A 10,816-nucleotide genomic window follows, 5' to 3' on the forward strand; every position below is an offset into this window, starting at 1 on the left:
ATGATGTAGAATGCTCTATAGTACAGTAAAACCTCCAAGGTCAGACACCTCCCTACCTCGTACAACTTCTCATGTCGGACAAGATTTCATTGCACGGGCAGGCTCCCCTTGAAACTACATGGGGACGAAATTCTCTATGTCGGACACCTCCCTATCTCGGAAGTAGGACAGGGTTTTCCCTGCTAAGTCGGACAAAACCCTGGCCAAATTACCTCAATATCGGCCCATCTTTGCACGAAAAAGACCCAAAATGAGCCAGTGGCCTTGACTTTCGCCCCTTTTTCCCCCTATACTGGTCGGACACCTCTATAAGTATGGCACGCTTCGGCTGCACCGCGGGTGTCCAACATAGAAAGGTTTCACTGTATTTATATCCTGTGTCATGTGACTAAAAACAATATGTGCTTTTCCTCATCCTGCCCAGCACAGGCGAAATGAGCTGCATGTGAGGATAACAACATGAAATCCGAGGCGCGGAGGAGAAGGCATGACATTACGATCTCTGTGTCCGTTGTTTCATGTTGTAATTGCGTATTAGTTCGCCTGTACCTGAGAATAGGTTTGATGCATTGTGCACGCACCTTAGACATGGAGTGTGTGGTGTGTTGTGATAGTAATGCCACTGCCAATTGAAAATTAATGCTCCAGGTGGATTGTTTCGGTACAATCTTGAACTAAGCATACCAAAGGGTAGGGCATCTCCGTGACAGGTTTACCTGGAAGTAAGAATGTAAATGTTAGCTGAAGTCATTGAATAATTGACATTATCAATATACTGCTGCAGATCATACCAACAATAGCACACAAGTTGCTCCGATATGTTCTACAGGAATGTCTCTGTACTCACAATATTAGTACAGCAGCTGCAGAAAGGCATAAAACAAGTTTTTGTATACATGATACCACTTGAATGCAACACAAGCTTCTGCTGCATTGCCAGAACACAACAGCGGACAGATTTACCTTACTTCACCTGAGAAAAACAATGTACTGTTGCACAGATGATGCTGTTTGAATGTAATCCTGAAACGTCTCAAAAAACATAATTTAAGACCGAAACACATCAACTGGAAGACTTCGATTTACCTTACTCAAAACTGGGAAAAGGTATGTGCTGTTGCACACGTGAAACTGCTTGAACTGCCCTTGAGCGCTCTGAAAGAACACCTTATTTGTGACCAAAATACAACAGCTGAGCCAACATTTTAATTTATACCTTACTCAAAATACGCAAGATGTGCAGCCGTGCATATGATACGATGATACTGCTTAAATGTACTCCGAAAGCTCTGGAGTTATACCCCTGTCAGACGGCATGCTCGAAGGACTTCGGGGGAATTTCATTTGCAAAAAATGACCTCTGACAGCCGTGTCAGATGGCAGCTCAAAGGACCTTTCTGAGAAATGACCATCAACGCGAAAGGAGACCCCCAACAACATTTGAGGAGCAGAAAGAAGCAATCTCCACAACAGTGTTACGCCATTGTACCTTCGCTACCTTCGCCGCTGAATGTAGGAAAACCTATAAAATGCGGATAATGGACTGAAACTGTGTAAACGTATTTAGATCCTATTTAGAGAAGTGCATATGGCTTCTGCATCTTGATTTGTGGCGCACAGACCAACTTAAGATTTCCACAGCAGACAGGGAAAACGAAACCGAAAAAGGGAGCCTGTGAGGGCAGTCAGTTGAGGAGCACTCCTTACCCTGTCTGGCAGGCGCCCCCGAACAAAGGTCATTTGAGAGGCCGAAGGCCATTTCTCGCAATTGACATTTGAAATGCTGTCTGACTAGGGTATAAGAACACAAACACCTCAGGCATGGTTGCTCTAAGCTTGCGAGCAACAGCAAGGGTATACGAATAAAAGAAGTCGAGCGCAAGTGATGCAATGCACTTGATTCATCAGAAAATGAAACGTCTCAGTACCAGGCGTCACTGTTCCGTCAACAAAAACAGATGAATTTTGAAGGGGCGTCTGGTTGGCACTGGTGACAGCCTTCAGCTTCAAGCCCCGACGGTGGTAGCTGAGACGTGGAGTGCAAGCTTTTCGGTGGTGCAAGAATGCCTGCGAAATCATTTAACAAATAAGGCAATTTCAAATTTGTACTGAGAATACACCCGCTGTGGCCTAATCTCTAAAGGATGAAGCAGTAAGTGACAGATAGCGTATTTTTCTTTTGTATGTGATGGCATTTGCACCGCATGACTGACTTGTCTAACATTACCCGTCTTACCTTTATCTCCTGCCTAGTCCTGCCCCTGCAATCTCCTGCTGCAGATAAGGTTGGCACAGTATCCCGCACGAGACATCTTCGGCTTCTTGTGAGACAAGTTGCGCATTGCTTCCGTAACATTGGTATGAGCCAAATGAACAGCCGCCAAATGAGCCGAATGAAATCGCCGCTTTCGAACGTGGCACCCAGTCGGAGTTGTAACCTATTGTTGCAGTCAATAGCTTTTTCTTTCGCCTTTCGGAAAGTTGTGGTTTGAAACATTGGAACTGCATGCTGAAGTGTGGAAGTGTTCTTGCAGACGGGAGCAAAACGCTGATTCATTCTCGGCACGCAGCACAGAACACGAAACACACCAGGAAGTCTGTACTGGCCTAGCAAATGCTTTGCAGTCGAAGGAAGCAAAACTCACGTTCCTCGTGGGTTCAGTGAAGTCCAGAAATGTACTGGGCTCACTAATAGCAAACTGTTTATCACTTCCCCAATGTCAATCTGCGCAGCAGACGTCTCGGCAGAAGAAACCGGCCGGCTTGGCGGAAGAAACCAAGCCAAAAATCATGCCAAGCCGGAGCACGGGCAGACCACGAATGTGTCGTCGACACAGGGTTTGCGGGCCACAAGACGGAATGTCAGTGAAACTAAAAATTCATTTCTTCGAAAAACCACGAGGAGTTTGGGATAACTATTTTCCACACATAATCAGTGTTCCCTTCTGAACACATCGTGTGAGTACCATTCCATTCTGTAACACTCGAAAATCGGCGTAGCTGAGCTTTAAGCACATCAGGCCATCGAGTTCTACCCATTCTTATACCTTTCAACTGTTTATGTCCTCGATGTCCAAGTAAAGTTAACCAACGGGGTCTTGTCCACAAACCTCTTCCGTAAACCTACGGACTCTCAACAGTATCTAGCATTTAACAGTTGTCACCCTCGTCATACTAAACTTGCCACCCCTTACAGCCAAGCACTTCCATACAGTCGCATCTGTTCCAGTGACGATGACTTGGACAAAAATCTAGCTCAACCTAGGGAAATATTCATCGGTCGTCAATTTCCACCTACCTTAGTTGACGACTCACTGAACAAAGCCCGCAAAGCAGATCGCAAGGCCCTGTTCCAAAACCACAAACGCACGTTAAATAATGATTTCGCAAACCTCATCGTAACATTTAGCAGCAATATTCCAAGTGTTAACAGTACACCAAACCGTCACCATAGTATCCTCCCCCAATCGGAGCGCATGGAACAAATTTTCCCTCAGCCACCGCGGGTAACCTACAGGCGAACGCGCAACCTGCACGATCATCTAGTTAGCTCTAAGGTTAGCCAAGCAGCGCATCCAGGAAACGGCTGCCACCCGTGCTATGGTCGCAGGTGTCAAATATGCAAATTAATGCAAAGCACCCAAGTACTTCAAAGCACCAATTCCATTTTTTCCGTCAAAATTAATGGTGACTTCGACTGTGATTTACCTAACGTCATTTATGGCACTCAGTGCGGCATTCAGGCTTTCTTCCTTTTCCTTTGTTTTCTATTTTTTATTTTTTTCAGCAAACTTCGAAGGAGCGCTCACCCTGCACAGGAATTTTCCCCAAAGCGGACATTGACCAAAGGCGAATGACATCACCACCCAGACTTGACCTTCTGGAATATTCAGTATCTTTCGGAATTTGGAATGCTCGCCCATTCGTGCCTGTTGTCCCGTTTCGTCCCTTCGTTCATGAACCTGGCATTCCTGGCATTTCTGTAACCGGTCTGGAGCCAAGATGACTTCATTCATATAATCCCCGCCACACTTTAACAAAGTGACCATTGACTTCGGGCCGTAAAAGCCTGTATGGACCTTTTCTTCCCCACGGCCTGGTGACCCACAATTCGAATGAACGTTTAACACGTCATACCTAACCCTTCAAATACCAAGGCAATCATGAAGACGGTGCCCAGAAGAACAGTCTCTGTTCGAAATATAGATGGCTCTCGTCTTGAGGCAATTCCGTTCATACATTCGTATCTGTATTATCTCACTGAGCTAAATTATTACCAATGGTTGGTTTGCAATTTCCTGTGAAAATGACGTAAGGGAAGTTGCAATGTCGCGTGGATTTACTCTTCCGGATGCGCATATCATGTCGCACACTGAGAAAATTTTACATCGTACGTCCCCCCCCCCCCCCATTTTGTGAGGCCACAAAATTTTGCCGAGCGAAAGTATTGGCCGCCAACGGCATGAAATTGTACACGCTATGTACACGAGAACAAATATTACACATTGTGCGAGGGTCTGAGCATCATGGTCAGTTTTTCAAAAGACATCAATAGCAGCTGGAAATGGGACTTAAGTTATCTGCAGACATCTATCGAATTGTTTCCTCCAGGTGTTTCGAAACCTTTGGTATTTGGTATTAAGGTAAAAAGGTAAAAAGTAAACACGTGGCACCAATTATTGCCCCCTAGGCCAAGCTTTGTCTGAGTGTTCAAAACCTTCGCAACATCGATGACAAACACAGCGCCCACCATCTTCAGCGTGAGTGGCTCAGACCTTTGGGAAATTCCGCGGTAAGGGTGACCTCCCGAGGTCATATGACACCACGTCACAACCAACTCGCTGGCTACCCAGGTCGTATAAGAAAACGCTGCCCGAGTAGCCGGGAACAGATCGGCGAGGAACCGTGTTCGGCTGTACCAGTTCGTGTCGTCCATGCATACTGGCTCGCAGACGGAAATAGATATCCAGAGTGTCCTATTTCTCCTTACTATCGCATTTCTCCTTTCTCGAGACATCGGGAAGCAGTCTGGGAAATGCTGTGGATATCGGCAAGTTGTGAGCCGACGGTCCCGTTGCGTACCCCGAGCTTCCACAGATCGGCTGTGCTGTTAGGGTTCATTAGATATCAGGTACTCATCTACGACGTTGACAAAAGTAATACATTTAATTGAACGTTCGACAAGAAAGAAGAATGTATATCCCAATCGACTGCGGGTAACAGGAATTAGAGCCCAGTGACGGGAACCTTCGCGACATTCTTAATGCAAGGTATCGGTAGCCATAGTCGTAATGTGCATAAACAGTGCAAAGTCAGTTAAAGGCAGCACAGTGGATTCCACGTGGAAGTACTCGCGAAAACAAAGAGGTTCAGCGTAGAGTGGAGAGCTTGGAAGAGTGCACTGAAGAATGTAGGGGATCCAGATGCACTTGACAATAAAACACTGAAAACACTGAAGCTTTCCTTTACTAGAGCTTTCGTGCAGTGGAATGCGTGGAGCGCACGGGAGTGGACTGCACAGTATTGCATGACAGCTTGTATTCATTAAAGGGAAGCTTCAGTGTTTCATATTTTAGAATGCACTGAACAAAACAACAACAATAGCTGTGATGTGATCCAAAACTGAGGCTTATTACGCAAGCCGAGGAAATCTTTGACGTACCAAGCGCATCGTTCTTCTGATGCGTCTTCTGGCCACCCTGATAGCGTGCCTCATAACTCCATTGCAACGGCGGAATATTATTTCGGCAAAAAAAACCACGCCGGATATCGTCATGCCCGATGCCCATAGTATGAACGGCGGCCGCAAGTCGGTTATATTTAAAGCTTCCTGTTCCTGTAATTTCTGTGGTATCGTGTCTTTGTTCGTTTGAAGGGACACCTTGAACTCTTCCAAGTTCCTGTCCCCTACGTATAATCCGGCCTCCACTGCCTGAGTCACAATTTTCCGGATGCCGCGGAGGTGTGGTGAAGTAACTGCCGTCACTGCGCCTGCTAGAGCGCTATTGATGTTTTCCTCAACCTTTGTGTAACCCATTTGCAGTAGTTCGTTGTGCAGTTCAGCAGCATGTTGAATGTCAAAATTACTTGTTGTTGCAAAGGTATCCTTCCCGTCATTTCCTCGTTTAATGGACCCATCCAAGTTGTAGCATCGACACCCTCCCTTGAATGTATCTGTTGGGTTAATGTCTTTGAATGAGTCGCAATGGGAAGGTTTGTTCAAAACGCAGAGTTTGTATCCTTGATGTGAAAATAAGCTCTTCTCAATTTTTTCTATTCCTTTTTCGAGTGGCATTTCTCTTATGTACGAGGTGAGCAATCCTTGAAACGCTATGGATACAACCAGCCCCACAAGGATCCAAAATCCAAATATTATTCGCAAGGGCTGATACTTGAGAAAGGCGGTAGTGTGCACTACGCCTTGCATCAGAAGAGATTTGATAAGGGTAACAGCGATTTCCAAGAAGTATAGGTTGACCTCACGCTGTATGTGAAGGTAACAGAAACAAATAAGCGCACACACGAAAAATGAAGTCAGTAGAGACAACCACACTTGCAAGCTGAATGGTTTCAGTAGAACCATTTCCTTGGGTATATGCTTCGGTTTCTCAGCGTAAAACCCAACACGCATAATATCAAAATACCCTGCAAAGATGAGATTCGCACGCAAGTGCTTACCGAAATCGAAAGCACATCCTAGGATGCCATTACCGCGGTACAAATCTTTATAGGATTTGTATGAGATTTCTAACACACTGGTTGTGGCATTTCTATGTCTTAGTGTGTGCACCAACGTTTTTATACTGGGGTGACTGCATTCCTCCTTCCAACACATAACAAGTAAGCTCTGCCCTTCAAGTGTACGACTTCTCACAAGGGAGTTTTTGTGAAGCACATGTTGCGGGTTACATGTCAGACACTCTTCTCTGTCGTAGCCTCTCAGGTAAGCCTTGCCATTTCTGAGACTCACGTTAAATACGCTAGTGTACGAAAACTCATCCAGAATTGCTGTCAACTGCACTCCCGCTCTCAGTAGACCTTTTGTCCTCGTAGGATCAGCGCCTTCAGGTAGCATGTACAGATTCAATGCACAGTTCCGCCAACTCTCAAAAGCACCAGGCATCAACACATCGGTATGAGTGCAAATTGCGTGGAAAACTCTTCCCTCCAAAGCAGAAAGTTCCCAGTTTCTCCACAAGGTAGCATTGAAGGTTGTCATATCTGTCCAAATGGCGATGGGAACGTCGACGTCACGAAGCAACTTGACCAGATGTTGAGAGTAAGTGTCGATACATCCAGACGATGTCCTAACATGAACTGGCCTGTTGGCTGCAAAAACGTTCAGGAGCTTGGGAAGAACGTCAGACACCAGTAAATCTTCCATAGAACCAAGTGTCTTGACGCATGTTGCTATGTGGAATAGGCATGCCATCACAGATGCTGTAAGACGCATCGTCCATCCGTCAGCTGACTCTTGAAATTGACAGCGAGGTGACACCACCAAATGCCTGCCAGTCTGATTACCTACTCTGATGGATACAGCTGTTGCTGCTCTCCGACTGGTATCTTTTCTACATTACACACTGCGGTGCAGCCGGTCGATTTTAATCTTAGAAATAGTGTAAGTCATCTTGATTTCTGGTCTCGAGATATGAGATAACATCGACCGCTCCAGACAGTTTACATGAAGAGTGATGGAAGTAATCAGTTGATCAATACAGTTCTGCAGAAGGCAGAATACAGGAAGAACACGATAATGCATTTTTTGACGTAGGAAAAGCGCGAATATTCCTAAGGCTGGTGGCGCTTGTACAGTTATTCGTTTGCGTCGTGAACCCTCTTTGTTGATAGCGCGCACGAAGCGTGTTCCACGATAAGAAGTACATTGAATTCAACACTAAGAAAATTTCATATTAGTGTTCATCGTGACGCTGTTTACGTCATCGCTGTTTACGTGATCGGTCATTGGCGGCCCGCATTGTTTGTTGCGCAGGTTACGCCGCATAGCACAACGCTCCAGAGATCAGATCACATCATGCAAAACATCTGGTAATTGATGCAGTCAAGGTCTGGGGTATCTAAAGTGGTTGAGTCACCACCTCAGATGGGCTTCATTAATACTGCACGCATCGTATCCTACTCCAGTATATTGAGAAAAAATAAGGATGCGTCTTCGGGTCGCACTTGACTAAGTAAAGACTGTCGGTAACACACCCCAGCGAAACACACGGGGCACAAACTTCAGGGCTGCAGTCACTCACATTGGTGTCCGCTAGCACATGGCGTCTCTCATCGTGCCGCTGTGGCGGCGACGAGTGCTGTGATGTCAGACGCGGCTAAGTTTCGGTACGCGGAGTTCGGTCACGCTACCCAATAAACGACGCGGGATCTTGTGCGCATCCGCAAGATGTCATTGCGTGCTTCACTTCAGTTCCACTGTGCAGGAACTGTAGCAACATTCTATAACAGTTATATTCCAAGTTTATTTGATCGACGAAAAACGTTATAGCACGGTCGACACACGGAACGTGCAGGATCAGCAATGAGAAGTAGCATGAGCCCCACATAAGCTCCCACGATGTCCCCCCAATTCGGGAGTCACAAGGGCGTATAAACTGAAAATACATGGTGCAGCCCCGAAGTAGTCAAGCAGCCGACAACGTGGGCACAAAACATTGAGCGGATAATTTGCTTGAGCTATTATCCCTCCATCACGCTAGCTTCTATGATTATGACAGTTTTCTGTTTGAGATATTCATTTAGTTCAGTGACAGGGAACTTGCACAAGGCTACACGACCCCTAGTATCTGTCCACTCAGGAGGTAAATAAGTGGGAGGGTACTCTTTTTCGGTCATTGGTCGACAGAAAAAAAAAAAAAAGAGAGAGAATAATGTGGGCCGCACCTAGACACACCTCGGGCCGCTAGAAAGACAGCTAGCCTACTTGCATGGCGAATAATAACCGCGTTTAGTTGGGAGTGCATCGAATGTCCAACAGCGTCCATCAGTGCTGTACGCATATATTTTCTTGAGGGGTCCTTCGGACCACCCCTCAGGGGCGGAGGGTAGGCAGTGTTGCCGCTTTAGTGTTGCCGACTTCGTCGCCAAATTCGTCATTCTTGCTCTGGCGACTTTCTGAAGGAGATTATGAGATTCTAGCCTCAGTGACATTGTGAATACTTGGGTAAAAACTGGTTTGAAGGTCCTGCGGAACCGATTTCACTGAATGCGGAAAAAAAAAAAAAAAGAAGAACGTCTGACACGCAACGTTTCCGGATTTTATGCCACTACAGACCGCTAGAGCCGGCAAAATTACTGTATATGCTTTGCCAGGAAGCGAGGTGTCAGAGTTCCTTTTCTTTTTTTCCTGACCACGAATCGGGGCTGGTGCATTGAGAGAGAGAAAACGGGGAACCAGCGCCCCTGTGCTGGGAGCTGGGTAGACCGTGCACGTGCGGCGGTGACGGACAGGCGCATGCAAAGTGCCTCACATTGCAAGAGGCTCAGTTAATGCAGTGCGTGCTGCGTTTTTAATTAGTGCGCCTCGAAGCGCATCTCGCTCATTGGGTTTATTTCCTTTGAATAACGGCTGTCCCAATCTGACCCCAATCTGACCCACTGACAAACGCCTGTGGCGTGCTCGTACCGATTATGACGTCACCTACCAAACCTATTTAAGTAATGTGTAACCACCTACGCATCTTTTGTCCTGACGAAGACAGTGCCACTGTCGAAACGTCGACCCCTTTCCCATTTCACTTTTTAACGTCTCCCTATGTAATAAACTAGTGTTTGTAACTTCCCTAAAATCTGTTTCCGCGTCCTTTTTTGCAACATATACTCATTACATATATATACTCATATACTCATGCATACGAGGTCTGTTCAAAAAATACACGGACTGTTTGAATTGCACGGCTCCAGTTAGTTCCAGGGGAATCCGCTTGGTGTCGCTAGATGTCTATACATCAGCTGATGAAACGCCGTTTTCTGATTGGAGAAATCTTCATTTGTTGGTTAGCTACGCGGTGTTTCGTGAAGTCTGTTATTTCCGTTTGTCGGATTTCAGAATGAATGACCTGAGGGAGCAACGACTTGCTGTGAAATTTTGTGTTAAACTTGGAAAATCTGCGACTGAAACATTTGCTATGCTCAACACGGCTTACGGTGATGCTGCTATGAAGCGTACGGCATGTTTCAAGTGGTATGAACGTTTTAAGGGTGGTCGACAGTCGATTGAAGACGACGAGCGTCCTGGACGTCCTTCCACGTCAACTGACGACCCACACGTCGACGAAATCAACACCCTGGTGCGGGCAAATCGACGTCTGACCATCAGGGAGCTTGCTGAAGAGTGTGGAATATCAGTAGGATCTTGTTACGAGATTTTGACCGAAAAATTGAGGATGCACCGCGTTGCTGCAAAATTTGTGCCACGACTGATGACAGACGACCAAAAAGCCAATCGCGTCCAAGTTTGTCAGGAACTGCTTGATCGTTCAGAAGAAGTTGACGACTTTTTGCAAGGATCATAACAGGTGATGAATCATGGGTCTACGGTTATGACATTGAAACGAAGGTCCAATCGTCCCAATGGGTGGGTGAAATGTCCCCCAGACCCAAAAAAGCTCGCCAAGTTCGATCCAATGTCAAGGTTATGCTGACGGTTTTCTTTGATGCCAAGGGTGTTGTTCACCACGAGTATCTCCCCCAAGGCTCCACAGTGAGTCAGACTTACTACATTGAAGTTCTGAAACGTCTGAGGGACGCCATCCGTCGCAAAAGGCCAGAAATGTGGAGGAGTGGCGATTGGTTT

The 10,816-nt window shown here is 46.2% G+C and overlaps 1 protein-coding gene across 1 annotated transcript; it reads left to right on the top strand.

The window, feature by feature from the left end:
* The first annotated feature begins 10,070 nt into the window (after positions 1-10,070).
* LOC135385721 (protein GVQW3-like) lies at positions 10,071-10,535 on the top strand. The gene has a single exon (XM_064615201.1). It carries the CDS (start codon positions 10,071-10,073, stop codon positions 10,533-10,535), a length of 465 nt encoding a protein of 154 aa, XP_064471271.1.
* Positions 10,536-10,816: the final 281 nt, after the last annotated feature.

Source organism: Ornithodoros turicata, chromosome 1 (genome assembly GCF_037126465.1).
Source record: "Ornithodoros turicata isolate Travis chromosome 1, ASM3712646v1, whole genome shotgun sequence".
NCBI classification, from domain to species: domain Eukaryota; kingdom Metazoa; phylum Arthropoda; class Arachnida; order Ixodida; family Argasidae; genus Ornithodoros; species Ornithodoros turicata.